Raw genomic sequence first — 22,743 nt, 5'->3', positions numbered from 1 at the left:
GCTATCAGGCATTAACATATGATAAAAGACACCAATATAAAGAAGACAAACAACTTGTAAAACTATAGAAAGTCAAAATCTCAGAGACTGAAAACAGTTTGTCTGTTTGAAGTTCTTAAAAAACGGCCTTTCTCTTAATCCAGCATAACAATCGCTTGGAATAAGAAATGTTTATCTATTATATTACAATATTTGCCAATCTCGGTACTCTGTGATGTTTTGACACATCTCTGCCACCAAAGACCCTGCAGTTTTGGCACACAAATGAATTAAAAAGACTGAACGTATCGATTGTAGCTGCACTGAAAGGCCTGTGTCAACTGTTTTATGATCAGGGCCACAAACAGGATTTAAAGAAATAATGAAGTCAGGAGTTCAGATTCCTCCTGTGCCATCTGACCCGCAAAAAAAAAAATTTGACTAGATCCCAAAAACTTGTAATACTACATTTCTGTCACATTACATATATTTCTTTTCTGCATATTTTACCTTTACATAATGGTCTTAATGCTGCTTTAAATAATTATCCACACTGCCAGGAGTATAATTTTAAGGGTTAAACACTAAATCAATTTAATTCATTTTTATTTAACTTAATTGTTTTGCATGAAAACAGCCACATATACATATACTGACTGTAGAGAGTTAACAGAGTGTAAACTGTTCATTAAAAGCTCCAAATGTCCAGAAAGGACATAGAGGAAGTGGAATAAACTGACATGTAAGACAATCTTGTAGGCAAAAGATGATTGTTCTCATAAAAGAAAAATCTACCTTTCAACAAGACTGCAGTCTCAGATTCCAATGAGTGATGAATCAACAAGCAAGATTAATCATTAACATTTTGTTTGTTTGGCTGAAATAAATCTTGAGAATGTAAATCCAGTCTGTGTAACAGATGGAAGTTAATAATGCATTTTAAGTGAAATCCTGAATTAATAAATGTTTTTGTATTCATTTCTGTTAATGGTCAGCTGTGTGTCTTTGTGGACTCGCTTTTCAATTAACCGCAACATCACTATTTAGTATAGTAAAGCCTGATTGCATTGTAAACAGGGTTGTGTGTGTGTGTGTGTGTGTGTGTGTGTGTGTGTGTGTGTGTGTGTGTGTGTGTGTGTGTGTGTGTGTGTGTGTGTGTGTGTGTGTGTGTGTGTGTGTGTGTGTGTGTATATATATATATGTGGCTGCATTGTGCCCCTGACCTCACCTGTGTGTACTGTAAATACAGATACGTTGGACAGATGAAAAGCCTGTTTAAGGACCTCAAAACGGGTCCACAGTAGACAGATGACACCGATTTAGTCAATTATTGACCCACAAAATTTAACCCAGTCAGTATGGATTATATTTCTGACATGTATGTTACACTGAATGGCAAAAGTGGGGAAAAGAAGTCATACATAAGATCAAAAGGTCATCACTGTACTGCATATTTGTGTCATCTAGGCCGAGCAAAATAAGGGAAGAAAAATCATGCAATTTTCTTCATATTCTGGGCGTCTGCTAGTCTCTACTAAGTGATGAAAAACTGTAACTGGCGCTATCTGAGTTACAAATTGAATCCCCTATATAATCCCCGGGACACTGTCTCTTTAAAGCGCCGAGGGAGGCGTGTAGGCACGTCGAAAGTGGTGCGCTTTGACGGTGTGCGTCCAATGTCTTATGAATGACAGCCGCTGTTTCAGGTTATGTGACATTGTGGAACTGCGGGACACCTTAGCACCGACGTGGTCAACATTGGCTGTCTGAACTGCAGGTGAAAAAAGAGGGAGGGTCGCCGATTGAGATGCACCACGGCTGCTGGTTTTACGCGGGCGCACGCTTTTGCTCCCTGAGAGGTTACCAAACTGCCCGGCCGGTCTCATGTCCGCTCCGTGGATTTGCTTAACCTGCCAAGTGAAATTTGGCCCGATCGGCTGAGGGAGAGGACGGACGTTTCTCACATCAAGAGAGTTTCTTTTTCTTTTCTTTTTTTACAGCGACAGAACCTGGAGTAATGTGTTTAACTTAAAGTGCCTTTACAAGTAGACCTGCTCCTCTTGCCAACAAGGAGTCTAGTTCTTCTCACAAAGTGCCAAACTCTTAAGTTTACAGGTGGCTTTGCTTTCGCATGATGTACACAATTACAAGAGGTCCCAGCAAACTGGTCACCCAGCGACGCACAGGTAACAACCAGCTGTCAACCCTCAAACACTTGATAGATCCACCATGCGTTCATCTTGTTGGACAATGATTCATTTGAAACCAAAATGTGCATATTGTCTTACTTTCTAGGGCCTACACAGCAGCTTGACAACAAAATAAACGACTTCAAGCACAAACAAACGTCCTGGAGTATGCCTGAGTAAGTGTTCAACTTCTGGAGAGACACCTCCATGTAATGAATAAACACTAGAATGCTCTTTTGTGCTGCTTATTCATGTGTGTCTTAAAGGTTTTGGACATTTTACAAGGGTCAGGCTTACTTGGCAGATTAATAGTGTTGGTTAAAGTGTGTGACAGTGTCCTAGCAGCAGTGGACGTCATCAGCTTGAGACAGGCAGCGTCCATCAGGGAAAGACTGAATAATTTATAACACACCTCAACATTCCCACTTCCCCAAGGCTCAGTGTGCCTGCTTGGCTGTTTTCATGCCTTTGAACCAGCCAGCGTGTGTGTGACCTTGTGGGAAGGCGAAGGTTGCACATGGTCCTTCATTCAGCTGTTGCAATCTCTAACTCCTGCACAGCCAACCGTGCTAGACATTTTAGGCCCAGACATTTAAGAAATCTCCTGCAGGAAAATGAGTGTGTAAAATGTTTTGTTCGTGACATGTTTTCTTTCTCCGCATGCCCACCAGCCTTCCTGCACCCAAGATAGTTTTCAACCGTCTGAATGGTAAGAAGTACCATCACCCTGCACCAGCTCTGCCCGCAGACAACCAGCAGGAAGAGAGCTTCACCCCTGCACATGAGGAAAACGTCAAGTTTGTCTATGACGGTAAGGATATTCTTGAACGGTCTGACTGGAAATGGGAGAATATGACACTTGACTGCACTTTTCATTGTGTCATTGTATGCACACACGACTTCCAGCCTGTCCCTTAACGGCTGTTTTATGAATGACATTGTTTTACTATCAGAGTTTAAAAGAACTGCTAACCAGCCCCCCTCCCAGGCCTCACCCACACAGCTGCTCTGACACTGATAGGCACCAAACAGAGAGCTGCTCTCACACCCACATATTATGCTCCTTATGACCCCCACTGTCACACGTGCTGAAGAAAACAGCATTTTTGGCTTTGACTTCATGCACACCAGCCAGTCAGGGGTTAAGGGTTTTGTTGTTTTGCTTTAAGGAGAGGCAACAAAGGGGTCTGACAGTATGAAGGGTTTTGCCGGGTCTGGGTGAAACTTCACACAGTGACCCAGTTTTGATGTGCGTGGTTCGCTTTAACATTCACGGGCTCGTTCAGTATCCAGGAGACTTCATTTGGCTCGGCCGCTCTTACTTTTCTGTGCCCTGCGAGTTGTTGGCATTGAAACTCAGCCACGGCAGCTCATAAACAACTTCAGTAACCTTGTCGTTGAGTAGACAAGGACACATAGTAGGCCCGACCCCCGCTGTTGAGAACCAAAACTGCCAAGGGCTGATTGATACAACTCTGCTGAAATACCTCAATCCGTGATATAAACAGTCTAGTTCGCTGACTTTTCTGAAAGTCATGACCTGGAGGTCGCTACCAAAGATAAAAAATCAGCCATAGTTCACATACACACACACACACTACATGTGACGAGTCCACATGTTGCCTTATTTGAAATACAAACGTTTGCCAGGAGTGGCATGCCTTTGTAGCAGTTGCCCTTGTGGACTTTACTTGTTTGACACTGTGGGTGTGACTGACGCTGGGGTGCAGGACAGATAGAGACATTAACTATTACCTGCTAATGACAATCTTAATAGTATATCTTTAGGGTCAGATTATTATTTCAATTATTTATTTTATTTCACTTATGGATGATGCACCACCATGCATATGTGGTAAATAGGGGCTGATGTGCAGGCTCTGATAGCCGATTAGACGCTTACTAAATCAAATAATGGACATAAAGTATCTTAGAAGTGTTGGTGACTGCACTGACTGATTTGTTGTGCTTTCAGCGTGGCAGGAGGTGGTGCAGCAGGAGGAGCAGGGGCCCGAGGCGGCCAGGGGAGCAGTTCACTATAAAGAGACCACTCCCAGTCCACACATGGACAGTGAGTACAGCTTCATCCTCCTCTATCCTCCCACAGCTCTCATGTCTTCAGGTCATAAGTCTGCGTTTGTTTAATAGTTCATTTTAAGGATGAACAAGGCAAGATTTTCTTGTAAAAATATACCTGTTTTTTTAAGCCTCAATAAATCTGTTACAAGTGTAAAAATGAGAATCAAGGTTTACTGGTTGACATAGGATGAACTGGTAATATTTTTCTTGTTTAGTCTATATGATAACTGCCCACAGTCCTATAGCTACTGTAACCTGGAGAGTAGGTTGTATCATGACAGCCAGCCAACTGAGGATTAGTAGAGCTGCGTCTGATCCTTCCAGCTGGAAGGAAACGAGCAGAGGTTAAGGACCTGTCTATCCTCATTTTCTAAATAAGATGTGGCAACTCTGACACATTTTTAGATACTAATTTACATTTCATACTTAATTGTCATGTCAACCCACATGAAATTAGTCTTTAAAAACACAATTTATGACGTGCATGGGTGGGAAGATTTTCAGATTTTCCATGTGGTCTGTAGTCATTTAGATTATTTCATTTTGCAGACAGTAATCAAAATAGTACTAAAGGCAGAAACACAAAATGTGCACCCAATATGACCTCTTAACAACCAGTTAGTAGAGAATATCTTTTTTTCATGGCTTGAAAAACAAACTGAATATCCATTTAGTTTTACTTCATTATTTGCGATTATTTATGTTATGAACTGATTTAATAGCTGAATATTAATTTATATGTGTAGTTCCTCTCTGTGTCTGCTAGAGGGCAGTGAACACAGTGATTCCTTGGTAAACCAAGAAAATAATGGCCAGTTCTAATAATAATAATAATCAGTTCAAGTATAAATATGTTTTATTTTTGTTGTAGAATATCACTGCTGAAATTTGTAATGACTTGCCTCTGACCCTAACCACCTCACTCTACATGCCTGAACCTAATTAACGAAAGGCAACAAGTACTAGCCAATCATCACAAAAAAACACTAGAGGGCAGTTCACAGGTCAACATGTTAAAATACACACAATGTTAAAACCTAGAAATAACCTGTGATAGAGCTTTGGTGGGGTTAGCTGTTTCCTCCCTACTTACAGTGTTTGTGATGAACTGATAAATACAGAATAATATTTTTAAAGGTATTTATTCATAGTTTTGACTGTGCCATTTATTTATTTTATTTTTATTCAGTGATTTTCAGTTGAATCGCAGAGTTTTGTCTACCTGTCCAATTTCTTTCTGGTGTGTAATGAACTTTTCCTCTCTTTTTAGACTTTGTGCCGATAGATCTGGATGAATGGTGGGCTCAGCGCTTCCTCGCCAACATCGACAAGCTATCCTGACACTCTTTTTGGATTTGTGGATCTTGACGGACGGTCAGGAGATGGAGGCCTGAGGCAGGATGGCTCACCAAGGAGGAGAGGAAGCCTGGGAGCAGCAGCTCTTAGTGCCCTCATGTGGTTAAAATGGACGGACAGCACTGGGACGCCGACATAGAAACCACAGTCACTTCTCTTGAAGTCTAGCCTTTTAACTACAATTCATTGAACTCTGAATAGTCAGTCTGCAACAGACAGCACACTGGAGGACGACGTCTTGAAGTTGAGGTTTTTCTCATCTTACTTCCCGCACAACTGAGATGTAATGTTACTTTGAAATGCAGTAAAAATTGTCTTTTCAAGAAGCTCTGTACTGATCATCTTTTTTTAACCAGTCATTAGAATGGAACTGTTTATTCATCTTCATATACAATGCTTTAAAATTTGTTAAATATCCATGTTTGACAACTGACAATTCACAATTGTAGCTAGTACATCAGCTGAATTCAAATCTGTTTTCATTACAAAAAAATATTCAGTTAAGATTAAACAATGAGAAAGGATGGAAAGATTTTTTTAAAACACAAAAAAACCAGACAATGGTAACAGCTCTATTCAGCAGTTAGGACGTCTTACATTTGTAACTGCATCATGATGAGTTTGACCACCATTCTCACATCTTCAAAGCGCTAACTCCACATTTTAGAATAACAGGATTTTCAAATGCAGTTCAGGAGATCAGATTGTTTTACTTCTACATGTCTCTGTTTTAATGCAACTGAATGACTTATTCTCACTTAACCTCATCATCTCTACATTGTTTGTGGCTGATTTGCATCCAGACTATTCAAGATGTGGCCTGAAAGTTTATTTTATTGTATCTGGTCATGAGAAAAGGTATGATCAGAGTGTGAAAGTCACATTGAGGTGACACGTGTAACCACAAACTTCAAGTCAGACCTGTTTATGGCACATAGTCATCCAAATATAATCACCAAAGCGTGAGGACATTTAGTCTTTATGGCAAAGATCTCTAGGAGGCTGCTAACAGTTCATCTTCCCTCCATGTTTTTGTTTTAAAGCCTTTTTGTGCTCTCCGTTGGCGGGGATGAAATACTCCAGAAGGGGAAACAGATGTAATTTAATGGCTCCAGATGAACAAAGGCCTGTAGTGCTCTTCAGAAACTGCAGTTCTCCAGCTTTGTTAAGCCCTTCAGCTGCTGTAAATGCTTCAGTCTAACAGGCCACTGTCAGTCTGCACTGTTCATGCTCGCAGCTCTCAGTGCTTCTCCAGGGCTTTTGCCAGCAGATCGTTGAGGCGGGAAATCATCGGCCGAGGATCATCATTCAGGCCTGCTGTGATCATGGCGTTGTCATAGATCTGAAAAATATAGATACATGTTTAAAACTGCACCGGTTGGCTTCAAAACAATGATCAAATCACGTCAAAGACAGTAATGACATTTACTTATATACCTGGTTAGCTAGTAAACTGAAAGTTAAGTTGTTTTATGAGTTAAAATTCCAACATTTGACATGTTACAGCTTTCTTTGCCTTCTATGATAGCAAAAAAAGTCAACTTGGGCTTTGGGAAACTGATGCACATTTTCCCCTATTTTCTGACATTTTATAGACCAACATTAATCAATTAATTGAGAAAATACTCAGACAGTGATCAAAGTAAACAATAATGAAAATATCTGTTAGCTACAGCCTTACAATAATATCTGGTGAACGGGGTGGATGACATGCTGCCAGAACAGCTAACCTGACAGACCAACACATATTGTTTATAATCTATGACTGATTACATTGATATTTTTTACTTAAAAAATTAAGAGAAACAATTCCCTAAAAAAGTAGTCCCCATCAAATGCACTATTTACCCCTGTTTGAGTAACAATAGCTAAAACTTCAGTTTTAGGAAATTTTGAGAAAAAAAAAAGACTTTTTTAATAGAGAAACCACATATTTTGGACCTCTTTTTAAGATGTATGTCTAGGAACCAGTGGAGCTAAATATGGATTTAGAAAGTATTGAAAAACGAACACTGCTGCTTTTGGTCTTTTCATGGGATGTGTTGACAGACACAAACTAGCTTTATCCTTAAGCAGATACCATTATATATATATATAACTCAGGAGATCTTCTTGTTAGTGCAATGATAACTGTTTTTCATATCCAGTTGTAACCCACAGTACCTGTTCCAGCAGCAGTCCAGCCAGTTCAGAGTTTGTGTCCTTCAATGCTTGCATCTTCTTGATCAGATCATGGCTAGAAGATGAAAGAAAATGTGCAGGACAGTGAGAGCTGAACATCACTTAGAACAATAACCAATTTTTTTTTCCATCTACTAAAATCTCACACACACACACACACACACAGAGACTTCTCTGCATTCATTCACCCTGCATTGATCTCCAGTGTGGGCTGCAGGATCTGGGCCCTCTCCTCTGCGCTGCGGGCCAGCTGCTGGGTGCGGAGGAAGTGGCGTGCAGCACCCATTTCAAGCACGGTGATCATAGCTGGGTGGGTGTCCAGCCGCGGCGTCAGCTGGGAGCCAAGGGAGAAAATGTATTATGCATGGTGTTTTTAGGATGAAATATTAGACTAATTTGACAACTTAAAGACATGTGACATAAAAAATCAGTTGCTTGACTATCAAATACTTGATTTCTTAACAGGAAAATGAACATTTGAGGTCTTGGATTTAAATCTTTACATTTGAGCTCAGTTTATGAACCAACACAAAACCAAAATATTAAACCCAGCATACTAGCCATTCATTCTTTTTACCTTTATGTTGGTGACTCGGGTACCCAGACTATTTTTCATCCAGGCTATCAGGTCGTCCGCCTGCTCCTGTGTCAAACGTTCAGAGGCTGCAGAGGAGAAAAGAAAAACAGGAGTCAGAGCTGATTTGGGTCGCAGGAAACTTTTTGCCGTCACATCTGTAATCCTAACTGGAGACACGAAGAGAAGGAACCAGACCAGGTTTGCTCTCCTCGAACTTCTCCTCCTTGTAGTGATCGACCACGATGTCAGTCTCAGCTGAGATCAGCTTCTTCTTGTCAAACTCCCTGAGGTGGAGCAGGGTCAGCTCATCAAACTGCTCATAGCAGAACAGCACCTGCACACATGCAATTTTCACAGTCTCTATTAGCTTCTTAGTAACAGAGCTGACACCTCACAATCTGACATTTTATCAGACACCTTTTCTCTAATGTGAGTGTTGTATAATAAGCTAGTGTTTTATGAATTAAAATATCTGCATGCTTACGCTAAATAAAGTACAAAGTTTAAAGCTACACAATGAGGTTCAGAGTTTGGCTGTAAGCGAAAACATTTTAGATCTTGTTTATAATACCAAGATTTAAATAAGTACCTTTTTGTACTTGTATAACCATAAAACATAACATTATGGTTGGTTCAAAATCCAACAGGTTTGCTGCATTTACCCTTTTAGTTTGTCTTGTTTATGCTGGTGTCAAAGCTGCAATTCAATTTCAAAGAAAATGTGGGTCTGTACACTTCCAAACTCTGGTGCGGTTTGATGTCTGATAGAAGATACAATAAGTGACTTTAGCATGAAATCAGAGGCTAAACTACTATGAAAGCCATCTTCTGATTGTAGGACCTGTTGAATAATCGATATGCATAACCAATGTGTATTTGTATGCAAGATTTTTGGTAAACATAGTAACATGTTTGCTTTAGCAGATGATCTTTGTTTTTTATTCATTTTTTCTGACCTAAGTGAACAGAACTAGGGTGTGAAAGTGACCTTTGGGCTGAATCAGACCAGAAATAAGTGCCTGGACATAGTTTATATTTTTGCCAATTCCTTCAGTGAGTATCAAGTGTTAGAAATCACGTGATTCAGGGGAACCTACCTCTCTTTCAGGTGCAATGTAAAGTCACCATCATGCATAAACTGTGTGTGAGCATACCATATTTAACAAAAAAAAAAACCTGTTTTGTTTTTTTCAATGTGAAAAGTTGAATTTTTGGAGCACCATGTGCAGTTATTGTCCTGTGCAGTTTTTTTTAGTAGACAATGTGACAATATAGACATTTTGGTGCTCTTTATATTGTGGTTAATATCACAACTGAGAGTAAATAAGGTGTTATATATAATTGGAAAATAGACAAACTGATCTGTTGATATATGGAAGACTACAGTAGTTTACTTTTTGCACAGTGAGTGCACATGGTGTGGTGACTCGAGTGAAACCTGTCAAGCTTCAGTTAATGTATCATGTGCCTGCAAAAAACCATGAATCAGCCCTGATGTTTGTAAAGGCGCAGATCAAGGTGCTTTGGAAAGCTGATAATCTAACGGTTCAGACAAAAACAAAGCTTGTCATGGTTCCAAAGTTATTAATGTTTTATAGAACATGGTCTAGCATAGCGTTGATGTTTCATACATTTGGAGCATAATGTGATGAGCCATTGTGAAGTGTCACATTAGAGCTTTTATTGCATTGGCCTGCAACCTATTGATTTCTCAGTACACGTCTCTACAAGTTTTATCATCACTAACAGCACTGTCAGCGTCTCACCTCCATGTCTTTCTGTTTCATGGCCTCGTAGTAGGGGGATTGTTCTGCGAGATGGCGGTTGGGGGCACACAGGTAGTAGATGTTACGTGTGCCGGCCTTCATGCGGGAAGAATACTCCATGAGATTGGTCTGCTGGCCCGCTGGCAGAGCTGAAGACTCAAACCTCAGCAGCTTTGCAATATCCTCCTGCACAGAGACAACATACACCGTGTTTCTGCTGCTTTCAACATTGGCCACATTTGTGCAACACTGGTTGCTTGATGAAAACAAAATGTTCAGGACATATTTATAAAAACTTTTGGAAAGATTCTGAAAAGTAATTTGCATTTTTCTAACTTTTCCACAAGCTAATTCACCTTGATGTCCTGCTCCTGGGTGGTGACGATACCCTCTCGCATGAAGAGGCCGTATTCCTCAAAGAACTTGCCGTACTTCTCTGGCTCCTTCTTGCTTTGGTCCAGCAGGAAGCGGATCACCCTCTGCTGCAAAACGTCACGAAGCTTCCTGAGGCAAGAAGTGGAGTAAAAATCAGGAACTGTCTCACTGTTTGTGAATTCATGAGTTCATAGACAGCAAATATTCCTAAAAACACAGATTTTAATGATACAAAAGTAAGAGTAAGACATTGTGGTGAAATGCAAGTGAATACATTTCAAACAAAGGGAGTTGTAAGTCTGGTGTTGTACCTGATGAGGGCGCTCTCCTGCAGCAGCTCTCTGCTCAGATTCAGGGGGATGTCCTCACTATCCACCACACCTGCACACACACAATGTTTAGGTTAGGATTTGTTTTATTATAAAAACATGTTTTTCTTAAACCTATGCATGTAAAAAGAGAGGAGAGATTCTGAAACATTGACAATCGGTAGTATCCACACCTCGGAGGAAGCGCAGCCACTTGGGCAGGATGTCAGTGGCTTTTGTCTGGATCAGCACCTTCCTGCTGTACAGAGCCACACTGGAGCCCATCTCCCTGCTCACGTCAAACATGGACGGTTTCTGTTAGCAAATAAATTTATGTTAGTAAAACTCGACTTTAAACAATCTTTAACACAGGTTGCCATTACTTTAGGGGTTTAAGAATTAGCTTTGGACCTGAAAAGTTGCTGGTCCTTTTTGTAAAAAGGACCTGGCTGTGCTTACAGAACTGCATCATACAAGAACAACAGAAAACAGCCAGTCGGGAGCTCCTCACCGTGTCAGGGACGTAGAAAATGCTTCGGATGTTGAGGGGGGCATCTGCGCGGTAGTGCAGCGTGTAGCGGGGCTTGTCGTAGGCCTGAGCAATGTATCGGTAGAATTCCTCATGCTGCCAGTCGCTGATCCCTTTAGGCTCCATCATCCACAAGGCCTGATGAAACAGAGGTCAAATAACTATTACATTTTCTTTTAAATAAAACATGTTTATGAATCAGTCTAATAATTCAGTCATTAGCTTAAACTTAAAACTCACTATATCAATTCAATATCATGTCATATAATTTCTACCTCAGATGAAATGTATTCTAAACGCAAAAAATATTTTACCAACGTTTAGTTTTGTTCTAAATCTTCATCCAGGGAGAATATAAGCATTAAAATTAAGAGCTGCTCACCTGCAGAGTGTTGAGCCTCCGTCCATTCAGGAAGATCGGGAAGCTGACAAAGTTGCTGTATTTTGTTATGACGTCTGAAAAAGACACAACAGCTTGTCAGCGTTTGGAGAGATGGACTGATGTTTAGATGATGTTATGATGTCAAAACTAAATTTTGACATCATAGACCTTCAGCTGCCTGAGGCAGCTCTGGCAGTTATACCTTTAACTCTGTCCTCAGAGCAAAAGTCCTTGCAGTCGTCTTTGAGGTGCAGTACGATCTTTGTTCCCTGTTGAACGCCACCGGCTTCAGCAATTTCAAAAGCTCCAGAGCTAAAGGAGACAATGACAGAATATTTGGTTATACACATTTCACTCTCCTGATGTAAATAAAATGCTTTCTTTCATTGCTCTCATCTCCATCCCTTCCTCCCTCTCACCCGTCTGAGGACCACTTGTATCCAGGAACACTGGGCTCAGCAATCTGGGAGTAGACATCCACACGATCAGCCACCATGAAGGCCGAGTAAAATCCAACACCAAACTGACCTATGATGGTGCTGCTGGCCTCTGCCTGGTTCTGCAGAGAATCCAAAAATGCCTGCAATTTGTAGAGGAGATGATAACGATGACTGAAAGGTGATCAGCAGGTTATATTGGTTATATACAGTGTGCACAGATGTGAACTTCGGAGACCTGCATTGGTGGAAAGTAATTTAGTACATTTACTCAGGAACTGTACTTATGTTCAAATTTGAGGTACTTATACTATACTTGAGTATTTCCATTTGATGCTACTTTATATTTCCACTCTACTATATTTCTGACAGTGAGGAGGAGAACTCAGAGTTTATTCTTTAAACTTTGAGAAGCAGCGAAAGTGAGTGCTCAGTGGGTCTCCATGGCTACTGGCTAGGCAGGTTAGGGGGTTTATATCAGTTTATATGTAGCAATGTCATTATGCAGGAAGCTATGTCAGGTCACATGTGAAAAAGTTTTTAGAAGGGCTTGAGAAAATTGCATTTTTATGTTAAAACATCTGTACTTGAATGTTTGGATTTGAACACATACAGAAGACTAATATAAAAAGTGGGGAAAAAATTATGTAATCACCCTTTAAATAGAGGATCTAAATACATCTTCCACCATTGTTGATCTGAACTGATGCATCAGGCTAGATGGTCAAAATATTTATTCAAACCAATCAGCAAACAGCTGTCTACTCATTGAACAAGCAAGATGCACAACCCCACACTCTAAAAACTGACCCCTCATGCAGGACAGACATAAAATAAATAACACAAAGAGGAAAGGAAAAGTGCAAGAACAGCACGAAGAGCACCAATGGAAGATCTACAACAACCGTTACCTTTGAGCCAGAACGGGCGATAGTGCCCAGGTTTGCAATCAGCTCGTCTTTGTTCATCCCAACTCCTGTATCCTGTAAAGAGAACAGAGAATCTCAATCACTCAAACAAGAAGTCATTTCAGCATGTTGTATCATATTCATCCACCAGGGGGCGGTTACACTCACAAACAGGCCAGGAATCAGATCCTACTGAGCCCTTTTCCACTGCAGGAACTTACTAACCAGTAATATGGAACTTCCCATAACCTGCTTCTTCCTTATGTTATTATTGTGTTTTACAAACCAGGACATTTTTGATATTACTCACTGAGAAGACAACAACAGGACCAAATATACTGTATCATATAACTGTTATTTTTATGCACTGATTGGTAGGGAGGCACAGATATCATTACTGATTTTCTTTCACATTTAAGCTGCTTCAAACTCATAGTTTTGATGTTTTTTTGTTTGCATTGTGAACTTTTATTATTATCTTTATAATCTTGTTTCATCTTTTCATTATTTGTCCATACAATGTGCCTTTTGGTTTTTACCCCATTAACTGCAGCTCCCATTAAATGGCCTTCTCTCCCAAAATGAGGGTGTAAACACAGTCCAACAAGCATTCTCCATTTACATTTTGAGTTGTCCTGGTTGACAAAGATGCAGTAGTGATGTGGTGGATACAGTTCATTGTGGTCGCCCTTGTAAGGATTAGAGCTGCAATTAACTTTAAAAAGAAATCATTACCTGTAAATCGCCCATTTCCTGAAATGCTAAAAAAAATAGTGAAAAAAGTGGCATTCACAATTTCTCAGAGCACAGTGGTGTCTTTTAGATACTTGTTTTGTCTGGCTGACAGCCCCAAACCCTAAGATATTCAATTTACGGTCATCACCATATCTGAGAATTTGGAACCAAAGACTATTTGGCATTTCTGTTGGAAAAATTACTGAAACAATTGATCAATCAAAACAGTTGAAGATCAATTTTCTACCAATTGATTAATTGACATATTGTCGAAGCTCTATTTTGTCGTGAATTGTCAAGCACAGGCTCTAAAGAAATGTGCTTGACGAGTCACGATTGACAGCACCTGAAAGTACCCTGAACTTAAATTTAAATTTACATAAATTCCACTAAATGAGCAGGAGAAACAAAAGCAAAACCTGTGACAACAGTTACTCATTACATTTTGTTCCAAAAGGGCTCAAGGTTATATGTTTCACCAAAATTCAACATAGACCTAGAAAACCAATACTAAATCAACTTAAATTCACACAGGCTGCACATCCTCCACAGACGCAGGTGTACCTGGATGGTGAAGGTGCCTTTGGCAGTGTCAGTCTGCAGGTGGATCTCCATAGGAGCCGTTTCCCCACCTGATGTGATCAGTTTGTGACGCAGTTTTTCCAGAGCGTCACTACCGTTGGAGATCAGCTCCCTAATGAACACCTGGTGGGGTGAGAGAGAGAAGAAGAGCAGTTATAGTTAGATATGTAGTTATATATAGGCTGAAACATTATACGTTTTTAAAAATGGTTAATGCTTTCTCTCTTTCACACACAAACCTCTTTCTCTGAGTACAGGGATCTGGCGACAATGTCCAGCAGCTTTTTCGTCTCAGCCTGAAATTCATGTTGGGAGAAGCTACCTGTATAGATCAGAGGCAGGACAACATTACAATCATTTTACGTCTCACAACCAACAATCAGTTATGGTTATTGGTTATGTGGGCAGCTGTTCCAGCACCTTGTACAGACTCGGTATCGCTGATGATTGTGTGCAAAGGCTCCTCCTCAGGCTCTTTCTCGGCCTCCTGGGTGCTGTAGTACGACTGCTGGCTGATGCCGAGGCAGGAGCGCTGAGAGCTCCACACTCTGGGCCGGCTGCTCCACCTCTGCTGCTGTCCAACCTGCAAGTCTGATGACAAGTAGATTTAGATGGAGGAGCTGCCTCACAAGGAAGCTGAAGCATGTCTTGAAGTCTTATTGGATGTCTTAAAGAGGGCTTACTAACCAGGGCACAAAGTTCTGAGAATTACACTCAGGTGTGTTGTTAAAAGTCAACAGAGGAGTAAAAAAGTTCTTTATGGAGTGAAAAAATTGACATTTATCAATTGACTCACTCTTAATCACAGTTAAGTGTAGCAGTAACCTTTAATAGCAGCTTTTAAATCTTTATATTTTCTCATTTAAATTTAAGTGTATATTCAAATCATTTAATTTGTGTGTAATCCTAAAATTTCCAACTGCAATTAGCACATTAAAATGTCAACAAGAAGCTTCCAACTATAAAAATATGGTGGGAATTTATAGAAAATTGAGAGTTTGTGAACACACACCAATACCAGATGTGATCACAATTGTTCATGTCTGTCATAAAAATGTGCCCAAATGAACATTGACAGGTTTTTCTTGCTGTAATGATTCCTCCTGTTCATACTGACTATTAGAAGATCACTTCATAATGCACTTACACAGTGTAAGTGATGGAGGACAACAACCACAAGCCTCCTTCTGTTCAAAAATGTATTTCAGTTTATATTCAGATTCAGATTACTTTATTTATCCCAGAGGGCAATTCAGTTTTTACAATCTACTCAGACCTTATGTGTATGTTATAGACCCTAACTAAAACATACACACACCAACTGACAGGTGTAGCAAGCTGTGCCAGAGATAACAGATAAGGACAGATGTGCGCCCTGGCTCACACAAAGGTTGGGCAAGTAAAATAGACATTCAAAACATAAATACGTTAAAAAAAAATAAACAAACATTCTACAATAAATTGCACAATGTAACCTTCAATGAATGACCATACCAGCCATGTCAAAAAGCAAAATCATGATATAAATAAACTATTTTGGTTTAGAAATAAATAAGTACGGAATAAATAAGGCAGTGATATTAAGGACATTCACAGGACATTGAGGAAAAGGCACCTATTTAAATTACTAGTCAGCATTTAACAACCTGACAGCAGAGGGAGTTAAAGAAATGAGAGTAGTGATGAAGCGCCAGTCATCCAAATTAGCCAGATCAAGTCTTTTAGTGGCAAAGTCTCTCTTTTTGTTGCTATACTTCTACACAGCTGAACAGGAAAAACTGTCACAGGAAACACAAAAACAGGGAATTTGATACAAAAAATACTGTAAGTCCATTTGATATGACTATCTCACACTGCTGACGCCTCATTGAAGCTTCAGATACTTTTAAATCCAGTTTTGCATAAAATGGCAGTGTGAACCCACTCTAGATTTTGGCCTCTATCACTTACACTGAAAGCACATTTTATTGGGGGTCTTTTATTAGCCAGTATGAACAGGAGGAATGATTAGAGGGAGGAAAAACTTCATTCAGTGTCTCTATATTGACCTACGTATTGACGTCACTCATGTTTGGGGGTCAAGTCAAACTCCCTGTTACTAAGACCTCTTGAACTGTGATAAAACAGCAGCAGCAATCCAAGGTTATGTATGGTTGTTTTCATAATGAGTAATGCATACAAGATGTTTCTGCTTTCAAACACAAATATGTTAAATTAAATTAGTTCAATCTGTAAATGACACTCTGTGGTTTTAGTCTGATGTAATAATAACTTAGTAGCTATCTTGCAGCTGTCAGCTATCCGGCTAGGCTAACACACACATACACAGCTTACCTCCAGTGGAGGAGCGCGAGACAGTCTGGCTGCTCAGTCCGCGTGCACAGGTAATCAGTCGTGAGTTGCTCCTCTGAGAGACACCGAGGGCGAACCGAGCCAGCGCGAGGCACCGGGACATGATGAGAGACGAAGGGGACAAGTACGCACGACAGGAGAACTCCGGTCGTCGGTGAGTTACACACGCTGCACGAAGGACCCGAGCGTAATGACGTAAGCGCGGCGTCCATCACACTGCCTGATGAGAATTTGAATTATCACACTTACTACAATGCATCCCATGAAGAAAAAAAAAAAAAAGAAAAAAAAAAGTATCTAAGTGCTTCCTTTTGATGACACGTAAAAACACTAAAAGTCGTATATGTACTAAATGTATCCTTCATTTTAATCATTAACTTTTATTATTTGACATGGATTAATTTGTTCCTAATTTGCCCCTCAAGGTCAAACGGTGGTCATTTTAAATGCCCTACAATTTTCGTTAAAATATGTATACTTATTCAAATGCTGTAAATAAGTTTGTCATGTTGATGCTGACAGGAGCTAAAATGAAAATTAAATCCTGCAAACAATTTATCTACAACTACTCTGATAATTATATTTGGATTAAGTTATAAAATATCAAACATTTGATGGTTCCCAAATGTGAGACTTAGCTGTGTTACATTGCCTAATAATAAACATAATCTTGGTTTTGGACACTTGGTTAGATTAAAACATAAATAAAAAGTGGAGGCATTGTGGGCTCTTGTAAATTGTGATGGGCAATTTTGTAGTGTTTAAAAGACCAGCTGATTAATTGAGAAAATGATTGGTGGATTAACCAATAATCAAAGTAGTTTTATCCAAACAGAAGTTAGAGGCAGAGTCTGTGGCACACAGGTTTATTTAACAATATGGTATATAAGTACGAAATGAGCCATTTGAACCAGTTTGTACAGTGATTTCATTCTTATTTTCTGCATATTTACAGTACTGTCTAGCTGCATGATTTACATTAGAGAACAGTTCATCATCAATTCAAGTGTAATGCAAGAGAGAAAATGATGCACAAAACTCTCTGAACACAAATCAGCAGTCAAACAAGTTAATTTCCCACCACAGGCAAAAGAGGTTTAGGACTTGATGAGAATTTCTTTAGACTGAAGGAGAGACAAAGCAATTATTTAAACATCTGCAAGACAAATACTGGGCACAGGCCAGTAAAAAGAACATTCCGGCACCTGTGAACATTAACAAGCTTCGATGCAGGTTTCTCTTAAACCTGCATGTTGTGTTTGGGTGTGTGCAGAAGTTCCTAGATCTATACAAATATGTTAATCTCCCATAGATTCTGCAAACAGGAAAGAAATTTAAGGCTTTCCCAAAGGCAGTCCTTTTTAAAAATGGCATTTTAGAATAAATTAGCCAGGAACAGAGAAACTGAGCGAGAGGTGAAACCTGGCAAAAAACTCCCAGACGAATAATTTTACAGTCTGCCGAACACAAATACGATATTAATTTGCAAAGGTACAAAATAAAAATAAAAAGAATAATAAAATGAAATATTTTTTGTTTTGAGAAGTTTTGTTAAAAAAGTCAATACCAGAGCATAACAAATGAAAAACAAATTTAAACAACACAACGACCAGAGCAAAATCTTGCAAGGCTGGTCTGAACCAAAAATATATTCTTTGTGTCTTTGTTGTCTTCTTTTCAACAGCAATTATTAAATCACTCTGTGTTGGAAGAAAAAGCAGTCCGTTGGTTTAAGGAAAGTTCACAGTCCGTAGGCCTCATATGACTCATTTGTTTGCGTTTCTTTTAGCTTTTTTTTTTTTTTACATCAGCAAGTACAAAAATGTCTCCGCTGAAAACAGAACAAGGCCTTTTTCTTCTGTCACGAAATGCTACAATCCTTCAACAAATTTCTCCAGCGTGTCTCCCGTGGTGTCACCAACCATACCCATGTCATTACTTAACCCCCCTCGGGTTGGTGTGTTAAGCTGCGGGAGCATGGCACTCTGCTCCGGTGTTCCCATGTGTCCCTGGTCCATGGGGCCTGACATCGGTCCTCCAAGGCTGGGGTGGGGGGAGCTGGAGTGGAGGGCGCCGTGCTGGGGTGAGGGTTGCGGCTGTATCCGCGGTGATGGACTGGAATGCGGGGGCTGCTGCGAGGGCGGACGGGGCGATTGCACTGGGGCTGGGGAGCGTACTTGGTTTCCCAGGGTGTTTGCCATTGTTTGGCCAGGTAGGTGAGCTCCTCCCTGCGCTTGGCCTTGAAGCATGTGGGGTTGTGGACTCATCGAATTAGCCTGTGCTGGAGAGCCCATCTGCTGCTTCAACATCTGCTGCTGCTGTTGCTGAAGCATGCGCTGTTGGAGAAGGTTCTGGGCCCCATCCATGCCCATTCCAGGTTGGCCCATTTGTGGATTTGGAGGGAGCTGGCCCATGGGCCCCCCACCTCCTTGCATAGCCATTTGCTGCTGCATACGGAGCTGGGAGTAGCTTGCTGGCCCCGGCTGCTGCTGGGGGAACTGACCGTGGCCCTGAGGCATGCCTCCTTGTTGTTGCTGTGCCTGCTGCTGCTGCTGCTGCTGCTGCATCTGCTGCATCCTGAGCAGCTGTTGTCTGCGGTACAGCTGGGGATTGCCGTTTTGAGCAGCATTCATCATCTGACCTTGGGGGCCCATGGGTGCCATGCCCTGGGGCCCTGCCTGCTGTGGAGGCTGCTGCTGGGGTGGCATCCCTGGCCTCTGCACCTGATTTGCCATCGCTGCCATGGCCTGCATTCCTGCCTGCGAACTCAGCATAGCCTGAGGGTTCTGCTGCTGCTGGGCCTGCTGCGGCTGGTTGGCCTGGTATTTGGCTGTCCTCTGTTTAATGAAGGCGGCCATGAGGTGGGGGTTAGACTTAAGGATGTTGAGGACCTGCTGCTGCTGCTGTGGGGAGCTGGGAGATTTGAGGGTGCGCAGTAACTCCTGCAGGGCACTCGGAGCAATATTACCAGGAATTCCCCGGGGCATGTTTTGCTGCTGTGGTGTCATGCCCGGCTGTGAGGGCCCCTGGGGGGGCATGACCCCAGGCATTGAGAGACCCTGTTGCTGGGGCATCATGGGTCTCTGCATGAGCTGGGCCTGCTGGGACATGGGGGTTCCCTGAACCTGCTGAGGAGCCATGGGGTTTTGTTGAGGAGGGACTTGGGGTTGATGACTCTGGGGATTCTGCATGGGATTCTGCATCCCTGGACCCCACTGGCCCTGCTGCATAGTCTGCATCACCTGGGGTCCCCGTGGCCCCTGCATTATCCGCATCTGGCCCGGCACGGACCCCATCATTCGTTGGTGGCTCATGGGCATCCCGTTCATGGCATAATTCTGCTGCTGCTGCTGCTGCTGCTGTTGCTGTTGCTGTTGCTGCTTTGCCTTGACGACCATCTCAATCTCTCTGGCCACTTTGAGGGCGTTCGGCGGTGGCGGCTGAGTCTGCTGCTGTGGTGGTGGCTGAGGCTGCTGCTGTTGGTGTTGCATGTTAGGCAGAGGTGACTGCTGCTGATGGAGAGGGGATGACTGAGGCCCTGATTTGCCTTGTGAGGATGGTGTTGGAGGCTGGCTGCTGCGGCCATTGTTGGGGAAACCTTGGGCAATATTTGCTGGGTTGGGTGGCTGCTGCTGCTGCTGAGGCTGCTGCTGGGGCTGGTTGGGCATGGGCTGGGGGGTTTGTGGTGTATTAGGCTGCTGCACAGAGTTGGGGGTGTCAGGGGCAGCTGAGGTAGGTGGAGATGGCATGGGCATACCCCTTCCAGCCATGGTGGCCATTCTGCGGCGCATCATTTGAGCCTGCTGGAGCCTGTGCTGCAGCTGCTGCTGACGGAGTTTGTGCTTGATGTTGAGACAGAAGGGAACAGGACACTTGTTCTCCTGACAGTGCTTAGCATGATAACAACATAAAGCGATGAGCTGTTTGCACACAGGGCAGCCACCATTGGTCTTGCGTTTGCAGCCCTTGGTGTGTTGGACCACCCTCTTCATCTTCTGGCATGACGGCAGAGAGCAGTTGGCATTGCGGCATTGGCAGGCATGGACCAGGGACTGGATGCAGCGCTGGATGCTGAGACGTCGGCTCTCCTGAGGGCTCTTGGAGGCTTCTCCACTCTGGCCGTTGCTGTCATCGTCTATACCCAAGCCCCACTTCACCATCTGGTGCTCATGGCCCTTAATGTTGTAGCAGTTAATGCATAGGTCGTAGTCCTGTTGACAGGTAAAGAAAACCACATTACGGTTATGTTGAGATTTAGATTTTATTGTAGATTGAAACAGACGGAAATTCCACTAATTTTCTCTAAAGTACCGCTATTCCTTACCTCACACACAGTGCAGTGCCAGCGAGTCTCCACATGGTGCTTGCACTCATTGCAAGTGTACACAAATCGGTCCTGGCCTTGGTTGTGCAGCTCTACCAACATGCACATTGTGCTCCATTTACATCTTCTCAGCGAGCTGAACTCCCAGTGCTTGTCCCTGGCCAAAGTCAGAAAGGCATCACGGCCATCCATCAGGTCACAGGTCAACATAGGGTCGGGGTCCATGATGGGTGGCAGGGTGTTTACGACTGGCCCGGAATGAAGGTGGATAACAAAAAATACCTGGTAACAGAAATAAGGGGGATAGATATTCTCTGTTAGATTAAAAGGCCAATTCCCCACTCTCAGTCCATGCCATGTTGGAGGCAATTCTTACATGGGATATACATATGTGCACTGCTCTCTAAGCAGAAACTACATAGCTGCCATGTTAAAGTGTCTTAATTATGAGGAGTACAAAAATGTGTTTTATAATTTGTAGAGTTTCCCACCTCCTTATGCTTCTCCATCGTGGCGTAGAGCTTCTGGGACAGATCGTTGGCTACATTCGGCATCCCAGGCTTTTTCTTGTTGGCGCGGCTGACGCTGCTTTTGTTTTTGTTGGTTTTCTTGTTGTTCTTCTTTTTGGCATTCTTGCTGTCAGCCTGGGCTCCCTTGAAATAGATGGACATGGACGTTTAGAGAGGCAGAGATTGCACAACAAGCAAGATGAGGTTATGCAATTAAGCTGAGTGGTTACACAATGCCTGAGTGGCTGCTGAAAGCTTTTATATAATGAGGACTTGAGGATGATAAAATGAGACAGAGGCCTTAGCACCAGGCTGTTGGTTTTGGCACAAAAAGAGCTCTCCTTTATTAAAACCCATTTCAAAACACACAATCTACCTCCATCCGACTCACCTCTGTCGTCTCAGAGGAGGCTGTGTTCTCCTCCTTCTTCCTCTCCTCCTCCTCTTGCTCCAACTCTTTGATGCTCTCCTCCAGTACATTAGGCCAAAAGTCACCCTCAAAGTATGGCAGCTCGTTCGCACTGGTCAGTCTGTCTTCTGTTGCTTGCTTAAAAATGTCCTGAACACAGACAACACAATACTCCCATCAGGCAAGATAGTTTGGTAGCTACTCAACAGAATGTCTGCAAGTTTCACTGAGTTGAATATATGAATTCCAACAGCTTTTTACTGACAAATTTAAGTGCGAGATCATTTTTCAGCTGAAATCAAATTTAAAAACTAGGAAAAAAACAAAATGGCCTGTTTGGGCATACTGTAAAGATTAGCCTAAATTCTTTAACTATGTATTTTTTAAAAATGGTTGGAAATGTAGTTTTGGTTGCAAGAATATTCGCAATAACCCATATCAAACACACGGGGGAGTCACTTGTATGCTGCGCACTTGGACTGGACATCTGGGTTTAAACTTCTAAGGTAAAAAAAAAATCCTGTTTATCTCATAAGGTTTCAGATGTCTGTGCATTTTAATATATTATATACATTCTATAATTAATTAAAAATATATATTGATATACATTCACATGCACGCATCCACAGTACCAAATCTCATTTAACATTCATGAACAACTGTGAAAATCTTCTAACAAAACAAAAATACAAAATTATCACCCAGACAGAAAAAGGTACCCAAATGAAGATGAATAAACACAAAGTTAATAACAGTGAATAGCGAT

The 22,743-nt window shown here is 41.7% G+C and overlaps 3 protein-coding genes across 6 annotated transcripts in view; 1 reads left to right on the top strand and 2 right to left on the bottom strand.

Moving 5' to 3' along the window:
- Window positions 1-1,681: 1,681 nt before the first annotated feature.
- Window positions 1,682-6,137, top strand: mcrip2 (MAPK regulated corepressor interacting protein 2). Its single transcript, XM_062438736.1, has 5 exons — window positions 1,682-2,165; window positions 2,275-2,344; window positions 2,840-2,979; window positions 4,144-4,239; window positions 5,518-6,137. Exons 1-5 carry the CDS (start codon window positions 2,111-2,113, stop codon window positions 5,586-5,588), a joined length of 432 nt encoding a protein of 143 aa, XP_062294720.1. The 5' UTR covers window positions 1,682-2,110; the 3' UTR covers window positions 5,589-6,137.
- Window positions 5,945-22,231, bottom strand: trap1 (TNF receptor-associated protein 1). 3 transcript variants are annotated; one of them, XR_009927384.1, is made up of 19 exons: window positions 16,718-16,877; window positions 14,804-14,974; window positions 14,623-14,705; window positions 14,366-14,506; window positions 13,070-13,141; window positions 12,141-12,301; window positions 11,924-12,033; window positions 11,722-11,795; window positions 11,322-11,477; window positions 11,005-11,125; window positions 10,814-10,883; window positions 10,484-10,631; window positions 10,128-10,313; window positions 8,557-8,695; window positions 8,362-8,447; window positions 7,973-8,118; window positions 7,767-7,839; window positions 6,506-6,945; window positions 5,945-6,445 (listed from the first exon to the last, which is right to left on the bottom strand). XR_009927384.1 is itself a non-coding variant. In XM_062438726.1 (18 exons), exons 1-18 carry the CDS (start codon window positions 16,836-16,838, stop codon window positions 6,844-6,846), a joined length of 2,160 nt encoding a protein of 719 aa, XP_062294710.1. In that variant the 5' UTR covers window positions 16,839-16,877; the 3' UTR covers window positions 5,945-6,843. The 3 variants fall into 3 exon arrangements, 2 of the variants coding, with proteins under 2 accessions (XP_062294710.1, XP_062294711.1); XM_062438726.1 differs by having other exon boundaries at window positions 5,945-6,945; XM_062438727.1 differs by lacking the exons at window positions 14,804-14,974; window positions 16,718-16,877 and adding an exon at window positions 22,227-22,231 and having other exon boundaries at window positions 5,945-6,945; window positions 14,623-14,660.
- The window catches only part of crebbpa (CREB binding protein a), a 40,671-nt gene continuing 35,501 nt past the window's right edge, over window positions 17,574-22,743 (bottom strand). For both annotated transcript variants that reach the window (XM_062438724.1, XM_062438725.1), the window contains exons 28-31: window positions 21,960-22,127; window positions 21,551-21,712; window positions 21,060-21,341; window positions 17,574-20,946 (exon numbers count right to left, since the gene is read on the bottom strand). In XM_062438724.1, the coding sequence (XP_062294708.1) occupies window positions 18,607-20,946; window positions 21,060-21,341; window positions 21,551-21,712; window positions 21,960-22,127 (2,952 nt within the window). In that variant the 3' untranslated portion in view covers window positions 17,574-18,606. The remainder of the gene's footprint in view (window positions 20,947-21,059; window positions 21,342-21,550; window positions 21,713-21,959; window positions 22,128-22,743) is intronic.

This window comes from Scomber scombrus, chromosome 18, assembly GCF_963691925.1.
Source record: "Scomber scombrus chromosome 18, fScoSco1.1, whole genome shotgun sequence".
In the NCBI taxonomy this organism is placed as follows: domain Eukaryota; kingdom Metazoa; phylum Chordata; class Actinopteri; order Scombriformes; family Scombridae; genus Scomber; species Scomber scombrus.
The sequence above is the reverse complement of the archived record's forward strand: the minus strand, read 5'-3'. Positions and strand labels throughout refer to the sequence as shown.